Genomic DNA, 17145 nt, shown 5'->3' with positions numbered 1-17145 from the left:
GTTGTTTGCCTATATTCATCCTTTGTAATCTGTCCTAGTTTCCATTTTTTATATGACTCCTTTTTATTTTTTAGATCGTGCAAGATCTCGTGGTTAAGCCAAGGTGGTCTTTTGCCACATTTTCTATCTTTCCTAACCAGCGGAATAGCTTGCTTTTGGGCCCTTAATAGTGTCCCTTTGAAAAACTGCCAACTCTCCTCAGTTGTTTAGAGTGCTGTAAGTCAAATGCTGCAGTTGGAAGGAGCTGTGGAGCAATTGTTGACTAACTCCCAATGTTATTCCAGCTGACATAGGACTGAATAGTGTCAAAAACGTTCAGGATGGGTGAAATTCACACCTGTGCAAAGAGTCATCACTCTTGTGCTTTCTAAGTAGGGCTTAAACATGACTCAAGCAGAACTCAAAGTGATGTGTAAGCCATATGCTGGCTGTCTGCCCAGGGCTGAATTTCACCCATTTGGAATATATAAACACATAAAGAACATCATGCCATTTTCACTTATAATTGTAATATTTTTATAGGTGTCAATTTGGTAAAGTGTTCTCATAAATTCATTTTAGACTTTTATGTGTAACCAGGTCAAGCCTGTACTTTTTGTTCCCTTGATAAGAATAGAATAAGTACAAACATTCACAGTGAAATAATATTAAGGCTCTAACTCAATCTGACAAAAGCAGGTAATTAAAATGTAATGCCAGATGTGTTTGTCTTTATGTACTGGGCCCAATTTAGCAATCTTTATTCTTGTAAGTAGTCCTTACTCACGAAAGGTAGTTCCACTGACTTGTATGGGACTAATTGCATGTGCAAGGACTAATCATATGATTAATGTTTTTTAGAATTGGGCACTATGTCTGGTGGTTCTAGGAATCTCCAAACTGTATAGGGTCTGGTACAATATCTGCTCATACTAGGTGAATACTGTGACAGGTTAGATCACAGAAACCCATTGGGAACTGCCACCTGATGTGCCAAGACTACTTCTGCTCCTGCTTTCCTGCCCTGGCAGCCTAGGACTCCAGCACCTTGTCTTGTTGAGCCGTACACGCCAGTCTGCTCCATCACAGACCCAGGGTCTGAACCATGTGCCCCAAAGCTGCAGACTTAACCTGAAAGCAGGGGAGGGATAGCTCAGTGGTTTGAGCATTGGCCTGCTAAACCCAGGGTTGTGAGTTCAATCCTTGAGGGGACCACTTAGGGATCTGGGGCACATCAGTACTTGGTCCTGCTAGTGAAGGCAGGGGGCTGGACTCAATGACCCTTCAGGATCCCTTCCAGTTCTAGGAGATCGGTATATCTCCATATATAATAATATATATTAGCACTCAGATACCCAACTCCAAATGGGGTCTAAACTCCAAATAAATCCATTTTACCTTGGATAAAACATATACAACAGTGGCTCTCAAACTTTTTTACTGGTGACCCTTTTCACATAGCAAGCCTCTGAGTGCGACCCCCCCCCCCCCTTATAAATTAAAAACACTTTTAAATATATTTAACACCATTATAAATGCTGGAGGCAAAGCGGGGTTTCGGGTGGAGATTGACAGCTCACAACCCCCGATGTAGTAACCTCGTGACCCCCTGAGGGGACCCGACCCCCAGCTTGAGAACCCCTGATATACAGGGTAAACTCATAAATTGTTCACCCTCTATAACACTGATAGAGAGAGATGCACAGCTGTTTGTCCCCCCAGGTATTAATACATGTTCTGGGTTAATTAATAAGTAAAAAGTGATTTTATTAAATACAGAAAGTAGGATTTAAGTGGTTCTAAGTAATAGCAGACAGAACAAACTGAATTACCAAGTAAAATAAAATAGAACACGCAAGTCTATGTCTAAGAAACTGAATACAAATAAAACCTCACCAGTTCCAGTAAGCTTCCTTTTACAGACTAGTCTCCTGCTAGTCTGGATCCAGCAATCTCTCACATCCCCTGTAGTTGCTGTCCTTTTGTTCCAGTTTCTTTCAGGTATCCTTGGGGGTGGAGAGGCTACCTCTTTAGCCAGATGAAGACAAAATGGAGGGGTCTCCTGGGGGTTTAAGTAGACTTTCTCTTGTGGGTGGAGACCCCCTCCTTACTCCTATGCAAAGTCCAGCTCCAAGATGGAGGTTTGGAGATTCCATGCATGACTCAGTTTTTACCAGCCAAGCCACATTCCTGGGAAGGCTCAGATGTGGATTGGCATCTTCAAGTTCATTGTTGGTTTAAGTGGTTTTTGATTGGGCACTTTATTTGCACTTTTCTCAAGCTGACCAAATGCTCTACTAGGCTAGTTAAAATCAAGGCAGTACACAGCCAATATTCATAACTTCAAATACAAAAATGATACATGCATACAAATAGGATGAATACATTCAGTAGATCATAACCTTTACATAGATATGTTACATGGCATATGTAGCCTAAAACATATTCTAGTTATGTCACATATACAATCATAAGCATATTCCATAAAGCCTTATGGGGGGACACCATCACAAATACTAGTTGAACTACCAATACAATAGGTACAAAAGTTAAATCCTGGTGCCACTGAACTCAGAGAGAGTTTTACCATTGACTTCAGTAGGGCCAGGATTTCACTGAAAGAAAAAGAAAGTATGTTACTTTATACTAAGAAAGGGCCCATAGGAAAGCAAGTCAGTCTGTTTTTAAAATCCTAATAAAAACTAGCTTCAGAATAATGCATTACATAAATACTGTGTATCAGAATTAATGGATTTAACACAAAACCTATGCTTCATCATTAGGGGTCTCAGATATTCAAATAATCACAATATATCCCAAATTTCCTTGATAAATTGTGCTCTGTTTTGATGAGGAGGGGATGGCATTATAATATAAAGTATTTAAGAAGTCCAAGTGTTTAAGATCAAAATCAGGCCCATTTAAAAAAAAATACAAAAAACTAGACACCAAAAGAAGCAGCATCCCAGAAATATACGCTGAAGTTGCATTTTAGTTTCTTGGAGAAATAATCAACTTTTATATAACACCTCCAAGCTTCCTTCTTTCTCTTCCTTCCCCTCCTCTGCCCCCTGCCTCCTTTTTTTAATTACAATGGTGGTGTTTTTTCATCCAGTTTAAAAGAATAAAAAAATCAAATGGTTTATTTATAGCTATTGGAAGACACTGTAATTCATGTTAACATACTTAATCCATTGCAATATGGTGAACATGGAGAATTTCCTCTTAATATTCTCATAATAATATTTTGAAATTCTAATAATGGCTCTCATTTGGAGATCTCAGAGCTTTATAGTTCTGAAGTACGTAATGGATCACTTCACCCACCTGTGAAATACTGTCATATCTAGGGTGGGATACAGCAGCTGAATAACAGTGCACAGCAACATTACATAGCACTTCAGCACACGAACTGAAGAATGCTATATTCAGTTGAAATCACGGGGTAGTTGAGATAGAGTGCAATTCCAACTGAGCTGGAATTTTGCAGAGACACCACTGTCTTCTACGGAGCATATGTTGTGTCTTGACTTACAGGAGTCTTGTTCTGAACTAGGGAAAGGACTGTACATTTATTCTTCTGAGGCAGTGTGTGTGTCTTGTTGCTGGCCAGAGGGGTAGGGCTGTCTTATAGAGATGCTCAGATGCGTTGTTGGTATGTCACTCCTGGCTGGTGTTATTGTGTCTGCATATTTAGGCGGTAGGAGGAGTTGGTCATATTCTTAAGAGGAGAACTTAAGACAACTGAACAGTCACACTAGTCAGCAGACATTTTTTTTCTTTAAGCACATCAGCTTGTCAAAGAACTAAATGCCTGTCTTGCAGGATGATGATTTCCCTTCTCTAACCTTTAGGGATTTCCCTTTGTGTGCTTGTTTTCAAAGATCACATATGGCTCTACTACCGTTTTTAATTCATTTTCTTTCTGCATATAATTGTGTAACTTGCAGTGTCTCAAAAGACTGGGGAAGGAGATAACACAAAATGTTCATAGCCATTTTATCACTTTTCCCTTAAGAGCTAGTAAGTTTTAAATTCTGTGATGTGAGTAGATATATATAGCTAGTTTCCTAGGGTGGTCCTGTGCAGTTGCCGTAATCCTCTACTTGCTGTGTGTTACTCTGAGGCTATGGTGTGGTGTGGGAAAGGAGCCTTCTGATTGGACAAATGTGCTGGGGAGGGAAGAAAAATGCAAATTAGTTGATGGGCTAGAAACCTGGACTTGTAGTTGCTTTTATTGCCAGCCTGTCTTGCTTTGCAAACATGCAGTGGAAAAAAAAAAATCTGCTTTGATTTTTTTTTTGGGTTTAAATAATAAAGAAAAATGTAACTGGAATCTAGATCGGCAGTAAGGAGGGGGGAAACTGTCTGATTTGAGTGATGGTTTTTCTGTTTTTAAATCAGTAAAACTGGTGTTAAGGGACAGTATTTTTTTTTTTATTTTTCTTTTGTAATACTACTTTGCTTGAGTTTCTTGTTTTGAGCCTTAATGTTATGTTGCAAGAAGCACTCTGCTTCATTACAGGGCTGTCGCTGCCATAGTTACTGAAAACTGCATTATGCTGTAGAAGCCGCCAGCCTCTGCATCAGCCTTGGAAGTATTTGGGGAAGAGGGGAGGGGAATTACACAATAGGACTCCAGAAAGCTGACGACAAAACAGGCTGGAGAAAATGCGGATCTACAGCAGGTTCATTTAGCATCCCTAATGCAAACTTTGTAGATAGAAAGATGAGATGAAAAACAATCCAGCTTTGTTACAATATGAAGATTTTCTCAGTAATTTATTACATTTAGGTTAAGGTTGGTATTTTTTTTTTTTTTTGGTCTGCTTACTTAATAGTTTTAAATGTTTACTTGGAGGAGGATGAACTGTTAATATTTCTACTGTATTTGGTAAATCTGAGATGTGTCAGTGTGTGTACAATTCTACAGAGGGAAACCGCTGTCCTTTATTCTGAGCTTGCTTTTTGACATGCTGTGCACCAGTAAATGCTGGTCTTGTCTATCTGGGTTTCTGTTTTAGAGATAGATGCTCAGCTCTGCAGAATTTAAACTGCTTACCCCATGCCTGTCCTGATGTTAAATTATTTTATTTCCTAATAGTGCTACGTGAACTGTTTGTGTGCTTGTGCATTTGGGAGAGAAGGGGGGGATGCAAGCAATAGAGGGAACTGATCCCTGCTTGAAATACATAGATTTGGAATATCTGAAACAAGATGAAATCTTACTGGAGTGTCCAGTTCAGGGTGTGTTTCAGTGGACCAATGAAACAACCACCTGTACTTACCTCTGAATGTGCTAATTTGTTTTTGTAACATAAGATGACCTTCATTTTTAGTTAATCATTCAAATGTATTTTGAAGATATTAATTGGACTTTAAATCGTCTGTTTGGAAAATTCAGCTACCAAATATGTTAGCATTTTATTTTCTTGTTTGGCTAATGTCACTCATTTGTAACTTCACTTTACTCTGTCATTTTCACAAACCAGCAAGGATAATTCGGGGTGGCTGTAAAACGTTCAGAAAGTAAATGGGAAACATTTTGGATTCATATCATTGTTTTTAATCACTGAATGCAGACTGACAGATCTGAATCCCAAATCCAAGCAAATCATATTATACTCAAGATTACTAGCCTCATTGCCAGTGGAAAAACACTCCATGTTCTGCCATACCTGTATTATGTAAGCAGCAGCCTGTGAATTTTCATTATCTCTCCTCCTCCTCCTCCTCCTCCTCGTCCTCCTCAGAGAAACTGTTGTCAAGCTGTAAATGTGTAAAGACTGGTTGGTGCTGTCCTAGCCCGTGCATAGGTTACTCAGCCCTTTCTTCATTTCCATGTCTGATTTTTTATCTTGTACTACTAAAAACCGAGAGAGAAGTCAGAGACACCGATATAGCAACAGAATTGTAACTAGCATGTGTGTCTTGCTCTTTTAGCAATAATAGGACAATATTCCCTTCCTCTGTTACAGAATCAATAACCTCAGAGAGGTAAAGAGACATAGCTATTTGTCCCCATAATGAAAACATAGGATTATAACAGTATGATAATAATTGTAGTCATGGTGTTTTCTAAGTGTTGCAAAGCATTTTTGAATGCAGTGGGGTATGGGTATACTTCTATGTACTGTGTCTTTCAAGGACATATTCCTAGTACGGAGCTTTCAATAGTGTAAGTAGGTTTGGCTAGTATTGTCCTGCTGAATGTGCAAACTCAAAATGGTTAACAATGGGGAGGATCACTAGCTTCCTGCCAATTCAGCAAAAACAAACTCTCATGTGAGGGGATATGCTAGTGCTGCTGGTATAGCAAAATTATTACTACATAAAACTTTTAAAATGTTTTCATGGGGGGGCATCAAAGGCTCTTTAAAGCTTTACAGTTTCCTTTAAAGAGAGCAAAAATGTCAATCTTAGAATCAGAAACGTAGGTCTGGCAGGGACCTTGAAAAGTCATCCAGTTCAGCCCCCTTTGCTGAGGCAGGACCAAGTAAACCTAGACAATCCCCGACAGCTGTTGTCCAACCTGTTCATACAAACCTTCTGTGATGGGAATTCTACAATCTCCCTTGGAAGCCTGTCCCAGGGCTTAACCACCCGTTATAGTCAGAAAGTTTTTTTCCTGATATCTAACCTAAATCTCCTTTGATGCTAGTCCTATATTCAGTGGGCATGGAGAACAATTGATGACAGTTCTTTTTATAACAGTCCTTAATATTTTTGAAGACCTGTTATCAGTCTCCCCCACCCCCAAGTCGTCTTTTCTCAAAACTAAACATGCCCAGTTTTTTTTAACCTTTTGTCCTAGGTCAGGTTTTCTAAACCATTGATCATTGTTCCTGAAGTGTGGTCCCCAGAATTGGACACAGCACTCCAGCTGTGGCCTCATCTGTGCTGAATAGAGCAGGACAATTACCTCCTGTCTTACATACAAGACTCCTGTTAATGTACTCCAGAATGATATTGACCCGTTTCACAACTACATCAAATTGTTGACTCATTATCAATTTGTGATCCACTATAACCTCCAGATCCTTTTTAGCTTTACTACCACCTAACCAATTATTCCTCATTTGTAGCTGTGCGTTTGATTTTTCCTTTCTAAGTGTAGAACTTTTCACTTGTCTTTATTGAATTTCATCTTGTTGATTTCAGACCAACTCTCCAATTTGTCAAGATAATTTTGAATTCTAATCCTGTCTTCCAAAGTGCTAACACCTTCCAGTTTGATGTAATCTGCAAATTTTATAAGCATACTCTCCACTTCATTATCTGAGTCATTAGTGAAAATACTGAATAGTACCAGACGCAGGCCTGACCCCTACAGAGCCCCCCTAGATACACCCTACTAATTTGACAGCAAGCCATTGGTCATCTTTGAGTATGATCTTTCAATCAGTTTTGCACACTCCTTATAGTAATTTCATCTAGAGCACATTTCCCTAGTTTGCTTTTAAGAGTGTCACATGAGACTGTCTAAAAGGTCTTACTAAAATCAAGATATATAATATCTACTGTTTTCCCCCCCAATCCACTAGGCCAGTAGCCCTGTCAAAGAAGGAAATTAGGGATGGTTTGTCATGATTTGTTCTTGACAAATACCTGTTATCTATTCCTTGTAATCCTGTTATCCTCTAGGTGCTTACAAATTGACTGTTAAATAATTTGTTCCAGTATCTTTCCAGGTATCAGAATTAGGCTGACTGGTCTATAATTCCCAGCTTCTCCTTTGTACCCCTTATTGAAAATAAGTACTATGTTTGCATTTCTCCATCACATCCTCCCAGCACCCTCAACGATAATTGTTAAAGTTCCAAGATTGCTTCAGTTAGTTCCTTAAGTGCGTTAGGATGTATTTCATGAGGCCCTGCAGACTTGAATACATCTAATTTATCTAAATATTCTTTAACCTGTTTTTTCCCTATTTTGACTTGCATTCCTTCCCCCTTGTGGCTAATATTAATTGTATTGTATCTGGTCACCATTCACCTTTTTAGTGAAGACTGAGGCAAAATAGGCATTAAACACCTCAACCTTCTTGATGTCATCAGTTATTCGCTCTCCTTCCCCATTAAGTAGAGGACCTACACTTTTCTTCATCTGTCTCTTGTTCCTAGTGTATTTAAACAATTTCATCTTAGTCCGTTTCATGTCCCTTGCTACGTGTAACTCATTTTGTGCTTTAGCCTTTCTGATTTTGTCCCTACATGCTTATGCTGTTCTTTTTTACTTCTCCTTAGCACTTTGTCCATGTTTCTACTTTTTGTAGGATTCCTTTTTGGTTTTCAGGTCATTAAAGAGCTCCTGATGGAGCCATATTGGCCTCTTACTATTCTTCCTATTGTCCTTCACATCAGGATAGTTTTCAGTTGTGCCTTTAATATTGTCCCCTTTAGAAACTGCCAGCTCTCCTGAACACATTTTTCCCATAGATTTTCTTCCCAAGGGACTTTCCCTACCAGTTCTCTGAGTTTGTTTAAAGTCTGCTTTTTTTGAAGACTATTGTCCTTATTCTGCCGCTCTCGCTCCTTCTTTTCTATCTATCTATCATTTCATGAACACTTTCACCCAAATTGCTGTCCACCTTCCTATTCACTGCCAATTCATCCCTGTTGGTCAGAATCGAGTCTAAAATGGTTAAACTAGCTATAATTTTGTAAATAAAAGTTTTGTTCTTTCCTAAAATGAATCTGTAAAAATGGCATTTTCCGTATTTATTCTTTTTCAATGTTTTACACATTTAATTTGCTAAATTTACAAGTAAAAAAACAAATGTGATTCATATATCATTCCTGTAAATATTCTGCAGTTGAACCTTTATTGTTAATTGAGTTGTTGATGGACAAACTAGAATGGAATCCAGCTCCCTCTTTCATAACTATGAGTGGCTTGACAGTATAAGTGAAAGTAGTAAAAAATTATTTTGTCATTGAAATACATGTATACATATCTTGAAATGCACTCTGGGAGAAGAACTGTTAATGTGTTTTGTTTAACATAGTCGCCTTTTTGGCCATAACTGCACTTAAAATATAGAAGAAGCAACCTTATGTAATGGTTAGAGCAGAGAATTTGGTGACAAGATCTGGGCTGTTACGTTGACTCTATTAGCGACTGATTGTGTAACCTTGGATTACTCGCTTAACCTCCCTAGGCTTCAGGGTTTTTTTGCCCTGTAACAAGAGAATAATAATAACTTGCCACTTTTGCAAAGTACTTTGAAATCTTCAGATGAAAGGCACACAACATGAAAAGTATTTTTACATATTTAAAAGAAAAGGATCTCCTTATAGGATGAGCTTAAACAAAAATGATCAGTGACAATATTAACAAATTACCTTTGCTATTAACTTTTTAAAGATGGAATTATCAGTTTTACCATGAGAAACCTCATGTGTGATAGCTTTTACTGATTTATATGGGATTGTGACATACTATGTATGACATCACATATGCAATTACCTTAGCACCATACGATCTTGACATAATTTTCTAGTCCTTGAATGTGTTTGATTGTACACACAATAGCTTGAATTTTATCTGATTTAAGGATCTAACATAAAGAAACGTGTCTTAACAAAAAAATGATTGTTTGTTTCTTGGTTTAAAATCATTGTCATTGTCTAACAGCAGAGAGAGAGATTCTGTGCATGAAGAGTACAAGCAGAAGCTGAGAGATCAGGAAGCTTTCCACAGGGAACACATTCAACAGCAGCAGCTCTACATTGAGGATTTAAAGCAGCAGATCCTGGCAGGACAGATCAAAGCAGAGCGGGAACTAGAATATGACCAGGCACTAATCAACCAGCAGATCAGAGAAAGTGGGTGTCATTCTCTCTTTCTCTCTCACTTCCCTTCTTTTACTGCATTCCTTCATTGCTGTTTTCATTTTTCTCCCCTTTTTACATTTTTGGACCATTGGTGGAGTCTTGATAGTTAACTGTCCTCATAAGGAGGACAATTATAGGAGAAAACTGGTTATCAAATTTTTGCTAACAGAGGACGAAATGGAGTTCATTAGCCCCTTGCCTGCAGCACTGGTTTATTAGCGTTGGGGTTCACTGCTGAGTGGTGGAAGTACTACTATTCCTGGGGGAATTCTACGCCCCTGTGCAATACGGAATTTGCACAGAAATTAATGTTCTGCGCAGAATTTCCTTTTCCCCCACAGAAATGGACTGCAGAGCTGCTGGCCACCATTAGGGGCCGCTGGACCCTGCAGAGCCCAGCTCGCAGATACAGTAGAAGACACTGCCTGGGGGAGGGGAAGGAAGCTGCAAGGTTCTGGGCAGCTGCAGTTCCCAGCATGTCCTGAAGGAAGGAGGCAGCATGCAGGAAACTCCACCGAAGCCCGGCACCCAGCATCAGGCTGTTCTCCCTCTTGATCTCTGGGAGGGGTGTCTAGGCTGGGGGCGGGGGTGGTGGCTGGACTCTGAGGAGTTGAGGGTGTGAGTGTCTGGGTTGGGTGGGGCACGGCTGGGCTCTGGGGGGGCTAGGAGTGCGAGTGTCTAGGCTCAAGGGGGCCTGTAGCTGGGTTTGGCCCACAGCTGGGCTCTGGGTGTAGGGGATGAGAATGTCTGGGTTCTGGGGGTGCCCCACGGCTGGGCTTTGAGGGGAGGGGATGTGGGTGTCTGCCCTATAGCTGGGCTCGGGGAGGGGGGAAGGGCAAAGAAACAGGAACTTGGTTGTCACAGGGGTTTCTTTAACTCTCTGCTCATGGGGGATCTTTTTTTTTTTTTTTTTTTGGCCTGTATTGCTGGCAGGTATTTTGAAATAAATTACCAAAATAATTGAAACTGGCATGCTTATATAGCAGTGGTGGCCAAACTGTGACTCGCAAGCCACACGCGACTCTTTTACCATTAAAGTGTGGCTTGCGGAGCCCCACACATCTCCCCCATTCTCCGCCTACCAGTCTGGGGAGGGGAGCTCGGACCTCTGCCTTCCAGCGGAGTGGTGGGGTAGCAACTTCTGCCCAGCAGGGAGGAGGGGTCTCAGGACTTCAGCCCTAGGGGTGCACCTGCCAGGGCTTGGGGCTTCAGTAGGAGTGGGGCTGAAACCCCAACCCCTGGCTCCCGGCAGGTGTGCCCTGACTCTCGAACTTCTGAAGATTGACGTATGTGGCTCGGTGGGCCAGTAATACGCAGAATTTTAAAATATTGTGTGCAGATTTTATAATTTTTTGGCACAGAATTCCCCCCAGGAGTAATACTACTTGCTTTATGACATGGAGCTCCACGCCTCTCCTGATACTCCTTGTCTGGCATGGCTCTATTTAAGTATTTAACTCAAGTGCCCCTTATGGCAGTGTGGAGTGACTTGGCTATCTGGGCTTTTTTCTTTTTTTAAACGTCTACCTATTATCTCTTGAATTTATCCTGAGAAGTTGAAACCCAAGCAGGCCTTTCAAGGCTGAGATAATTCCTGATGAAAGGCATGTGGGGAGTTGCCCTTTGGAGATAGACTGTTATACACACTAACACATACTGATGGAACAACTCATGCTTGCAACTGCAGTAAAGATCTGTGGGTGTTATATCCCTGCTCACTTTGCCAGTGGTATCACCTGTAAAATGGCATAGATCATATTCACACACTCACAGTCAATTTCACTCTCAAACTGATGTTCATAGGAAAATGTTATGTGTATAGGCTCATGGAACGGATTGAAATCTTCTGCGAATTCCATGTGAAACCTAAACAATGGAACCAATTAAATACAGAGAGAACCAAAAATGACAAGAGGGAAAAACATGAAAAGGAAGGGAGACAATTTGTTTAAAATCTAGGTCAACACATAATATATAATATGAAATTTGCAACAGACAATCGAGTTTAGGGGTAAGATCATGGCCCTGCTGAAGTAAAAGTGAGTTTTGCCATTGACTTCAGTGGGACCAGAATTTCACCTAGGTTTCAAAAATTTGCTTGATGGCAGCTCTGTACAATAATTCATTTTGTTGGCCTCTAAAATTATTAATTTTGACCTTCTCTAAATGTGATTGATGCCTTCCAGCCAAATGCTTTCATATCTTTGTCAATACTGAGCAAGAAGTGTCTTGCAGTAGTTGAAGCAGAATCTAATTAATTATAGGTTAAAACTGCAACATTACTATTACAACATGGTCTCTTCTCTGTACATTCAAATGGAAACTACAACGGAAGAACTCAGTTTTTTAGGGTGTTGATTTACAGGTCTTCAAAGATGGCATGGTGGTCTGTAATCATAGAATATCAGGGTTGGAAGGGACCTCGGGAGGTCATCTAGTCCAACCCGCTGCTCAAACAAGACCAATCCCCAGACAGATTTTTACCCCAGTTCCCTAAATGGCCCCCTCAAGGATTGAACTCACAACCTTGGGTTTAGCAGGCCAGTGCTCAAACACTGAGCTATCCCTATCCGCTCCCTACTGCATACATGGCCTATAGGCCAGCCTGAGGGAGACTCTGTTACAGGAATGTCACCATTCCTGTTCTGTTCACCAGGTGAAAGTGATTTGTTGACTGGGGAAGGATATTTTACTGATGAAACTGCTCTGAGCATATCCACAGCTATCCCTAAATGACATGGCAGTGATGTGGACTGGGAAGAAGCTGGTTGTCAAAAACAGAGTTAGGTTTTCTGACCTCAATGACCAATTAGAATAAGGGGTGGTGAAGACAAAAAAAAAAATGTTGAAAAAGGGTATTTGAAAAACAGAGATGGACAAACATTCCTGAGGTGTTCGTAACTCTGAGGTTCTGCTGTATTATCAAACACAAACCGGGTCGTGGTGATCTACCCATTTGTAAACTCCAGGGTTGATTATTGCAACTCATCATATTGGAAATGATGCCACACACCCTGAAAAAGCTTCAACTGATACAGAATGCTAAAATCCTGTCTGCTGAATAACACATCAACTCAGTGCTCTGCTTTGTTTCTTCACTGAATACAAACTTCATGATCTCTGTTCTAATATTCAAAGGCCTCTATTGGATTGTCCTCTAGCCACCTGCATGATTGCCTCTCCCTTTGCAACCATAGAATCATAGGAGTGGAAGGGAACTCGAGAGGGCTTCTCGTCCAGTCCCCTGCACTCAAGGCAGGGCTAAGTATCATTTAGACCATCCCTGATAGGTATTTCTCTAACCTGCTCTTAAAAGTCTGCAATGATGGACATTCCATAGCCTCTCTAGACAATTTATTCCGGTGCTTAACCTCCCTGACAGGAAGTTTTTCCTAATGTCCAACCTAAACTGTCCTTGCTGCAATTTAAGCCCATTGCTTCTTGTCCTATCCTCAGAAATTAGAAAACAATTTTTCTCCCTCCTCCTTGCAACAACCTTTTATGTACTTGAAAACTGTTATGTCCCCTCTGTCTTCTCTTCTCTAGACTAAACAAACCCAATTTTTTCAGTCTTCCCCCATAGGTCATGTTTAAGGCTATGATTTAGGCACGGGTATTTTTAGTAAAAGTCACAGACACGTCACGGGCAATAATCAAAAAGTCACGGCCAGTGACCTGTCCATGACTTTTACTAAAAATACCCGTGCCTAAATCTTAGGTGCTGGGGGCAGGGAGGTTCTCCGGCGGTCATTGCTGCTCCTGGGGGTGGGGGGTGGCCTAGGGCCCTGCCACCGCTGCTGCTCCAGGTGGGGGGCGGCTCATGGCCTCGCAGCCTTAGTCATGTTTTCTAGATCTTTATTCATTTTTGTTGCTCTTCTCTGGACTTTCTCCTATTTGTCCACATCTTTCCTGAAATGTGGAGCCCAGAACTGGACACAATACTCCAGCTGTGGCCTAATCAGCGCAGAATAGAATGGAAGAATCACTTGTCTTGCTTACAACATTCCTGCTAATACATCCCAGAATGATGTTTGCTTTTTTTGCAACAGTGTTACACTGTTGACTCATATTTAGCTTGTGGCTCACTATGACCCGCAGATCCCTTTCTGCTGTACTCCTTCCTAGGCAGTTATTTCCCATTTTGTATGTGTGCAACTGTTCCTTCTTAAGTGGAGTACTTTGCATTTGCCCTTACTGAATTTCATCCTATTTACTTCAGGCCATTTCTCCAGTTTGTCCAGATCATTTTGAATTTTAATCCTATCCTAAAAGCACTTGCAATCCCTCCCAGCTTGGTATCATCCACAAACTTTGTAAGGGTACTCTCTGTGCCATTTCTAAATCATTGATGAAGATATTGAACAGAACCGGATCCAGAACTGATCCCTGCGGACGTCTTATGACAGTTACGTTCCACAGGGACAATGAAGCAGTTGACTTATGAGCACAGGAGACAGAACTTTCAGATCTAGAACAGTTTATGGAACTCATAAGAGATAAGAATGACCATGGAACTAACCACTTTCAGAGCTAAATGCAAAATCCATTTTATTGACTTAGCTTTCTCTCACTTTAGATGTACATACACATCAGCATAAACGAGCAAAACAAAAACAAGAAATATAATACATACATTAAGTTGTTTCTGCTACAGGCTGGGAAAGAAGAAAGGGGAATACAGAGAACTATTATCATCTCTATTTTTAAATACTTTCAAAGCTCTCAAATACTATGGGGATATGGACTATAGATAGGGGAGCTAGAGAGTTAGGTTGTTTAAATGCATATACTTTCAATGGAGTCACTACAAATCCAGGAAATTACTAGTTAAGACAACGTCAGCATGTAGGCAAAACTCAATTCCCATATCTTACTAGCCAAAATGTAACATCCAAATGCTTTGGGCACCGTGGCTCCACAACACACTGCCTTTCAGTTCTACATAGACCTACCCACAATGCACATTTTCACTTCCTTTAAGTCACACATACAAACCATAATCTGATCTCAGAAATGTTGGTAGAAGTATAAGAAGTTTCTTCCATTTTGAAAGACAATACTGTTGGAGACATACACATTAAATGAGGAATACCAGTAGAACTTGTTCTCAAACCAGCAGGAAACGTTGGTTTTAAGGTTAAAGTTTGAATGATTTTTGAGGAATTAGATGTGTAGATGCTTATCCATATAGAAGTTACTTGCCATTGCAACTTCTTGCTAGAGAAACCTTATCCCATCAGCTCCCTTAGTTTTAAAAACAACTCCACCACTGATGCAGCATACTTGTACGCAGCTTTCCAAGTCTTATCCCAGTTGGAGGTCTCTCCATTACTAATACAGCACAATGCTGCCACTAGAGGGGATGTGACATATCCATTTTCTCTAGATTCATTGGATCACGAGTATCCTCCATTGGTATCCAGCAAGTACAAATCAGGGAATGCCTTTTGTCTGGCTGCCTGCTTCTGCCTTTAATCTGGCTACCTGCTTCTGTCCCATCTGTGTACCCTTTAGACTTCACATCCTATACCCTAGAGAAGGAAGGGATCTTAGAATTAAGAAAGGCAGTGGGGGTAGGCCAACAATATACTGAAGCAGAACAGAAGAGATGTCTGATAGCAGCCATTTTAAATATCCTGATCTGGTTTAAATAATTCATATGAAGTCTTAATGTATAATTGATTACACACTTCAGGTGGGTCTTTGCTGCTGATTGAAATTAGGAACAGGATAATAATGAAGACATTTTCTAATATTTTTCTTTTATGATTTTGCTTATAGACCAACAGTGGCTTAATGAGAAGAAACAACTTGCTTCCCTCCAGCCGCAGCAGAGGGAGTTTGCTGTACAGACAGAGTCTAAGTCATATGTAGAAGCTGAAGTGCAGAATACTGTGGATTTGGAGATCTGTCCTTCCCTGGTAGAGCAGAACAGGAAGAGACTGGTACAGCTGGAGCTTTTGCGGAGATACTCTTTAAAGAAAGCAGAAAGAAACATAAGGCGGAAAAAGGTCAAGTTCCAGTTGGAGAGGATTATCAAGAAGCAAAAATTACTGGAAGCCAAGAGAAACCTAGAGCAGCTAGAGGCTAGCTGCTGGCTCAGTGAGGATAACCTGAAACAGTCCCAAGTCCTGAACCAAAATACCACAATTACCTCCTGGGATTACAAGTTGCAAAGGAGAAGCAAGTCATTGGGTTCAAGTTCCTTGCAACACAGAAGACATTCTTTTTGTAATCCTTACCCACCACATGTACCCATTTACAGGTAAGTAAACTTTTGTAGAATTTTCCATATTTGTTCCACATTTAAGAAATATTTGCTGCCCTAGTATCAGGTAATGTACTAAAAACATTTTTATAACGGTATATTAACCCAAACTTTGTATAAGTCAAAACCCTGTTCCATCTTATAAAAGCAGCTGCACCACTCTCACTTCCCTTTAAGTCTCCAGACTTATTTTATAACACATTTTCAAGCGGTTTGTCTTTGCTTTCAAGCCACTGCACCCCGCCTAAATCTTTGACCTAGTCTCCTTTCACATCACCCCTGCCTCCCTGATACCCCTTTCACTGGCTCTCACACATGCCTCTGCACCTTTTTCATAGGTTTGGAATCTCTTTCCTGGACTCTTGGTCAGGACTCCATTTTTGCCTGATTCAAACCACTCCTAAAAACTCACTTCTGCAGTGTCATTTAAAAGATAAGCAAGGGTACCCTTAACCACTCCCAACACACCCACAACATTTGACCCACCAAAACATATATATACTTAAGTTGATTAATCGCAGTTAACTATAACGCGATTAACTCAAAACAATTAATCTTGATTTAAAAAATGTATCGTGATTAATCGCAGTTTTAATCGCACTGTTAAACGATAGAATACCAATTGAAATATATTAAATATTTTGGATGTTTTTCTACATATTCATATATATTGTATTCTGTTGAAATCAAAGTGTATATTTTTTTTAACAAATATTTGCACTGTAAAAATGATAAACGAGTATTTTTCAGTTAATCTCATACAAGTACTGTAGTGCAATCTCCTTGTCGTGAAAGTGCAACTTATAAATATAGAATTTTTTTGTTACATAACTGCACTCAAAAACAAAACAGTGTAAAACTTCAGGGCCTACAAATCGACTCAGTCCTACTTCTTGTTCAGCCAATCGCTAAGACAAACAAATTTGTTTACATTTACAGGAGATAATACTGCCCTCTTCTTATTTACAATGTTTCCAGAAAGTGAGAACAGGTATTTGCATGGCATTTTTGTAGCCAGCATTGCAAGGTATTTACATGCCAGATATGCTAAACATTTGTATG

At 40.2% G+C, this 17145-nt stretch overlaps 1 protein-coding gene across 1 annotated transcript in view; it reads left to right on the top strand.

Annotated features, from left to right (window-relative positions):
- Positions 1-16235, top strand: part of LOC128836249 (stAR-related lipid transfer protein 9-like) — a 164268-nt gene extending 148033 nt beyond the window's left edge. The window contains exons 22-23 of the mRNA XM_054026341.1: positions 9616-9806; positions 15597-16235. Of these exons, the coding sequence (XP_053882316.1) occupies positions 9616-9806; positions 15597-16084 (679 nt within the window). The 3' untranslated portion in view covers positions 16085-16235. The remainder of the gene's footprint in view (positions 1-9615; positions 9807-15596) is intronic.
- The last annotated feature ends 910 nt before the right edge of the window (positions 16236-17145 follow it).

This window comes from Malaclemys terrapin, chromosome 4 (assembly GCF_027887155.1).
Source record: "Malaclemys terrapin pileata isolate rMalTer1 chromosome 4, rMalTer1.hap1, whole genome shotgun sequence".
In the NCBI taxonomy this organism is placed as follows: Eukaryota; Metazoa; Chordata; order Testudines; family Emydidae; genus Malaclemys; species Malaclemys terrapin.
Note: the sequence above shows the minus strand (reverse complement) of the source record. Positions and strands in the feature narration are given on the sequence as shown.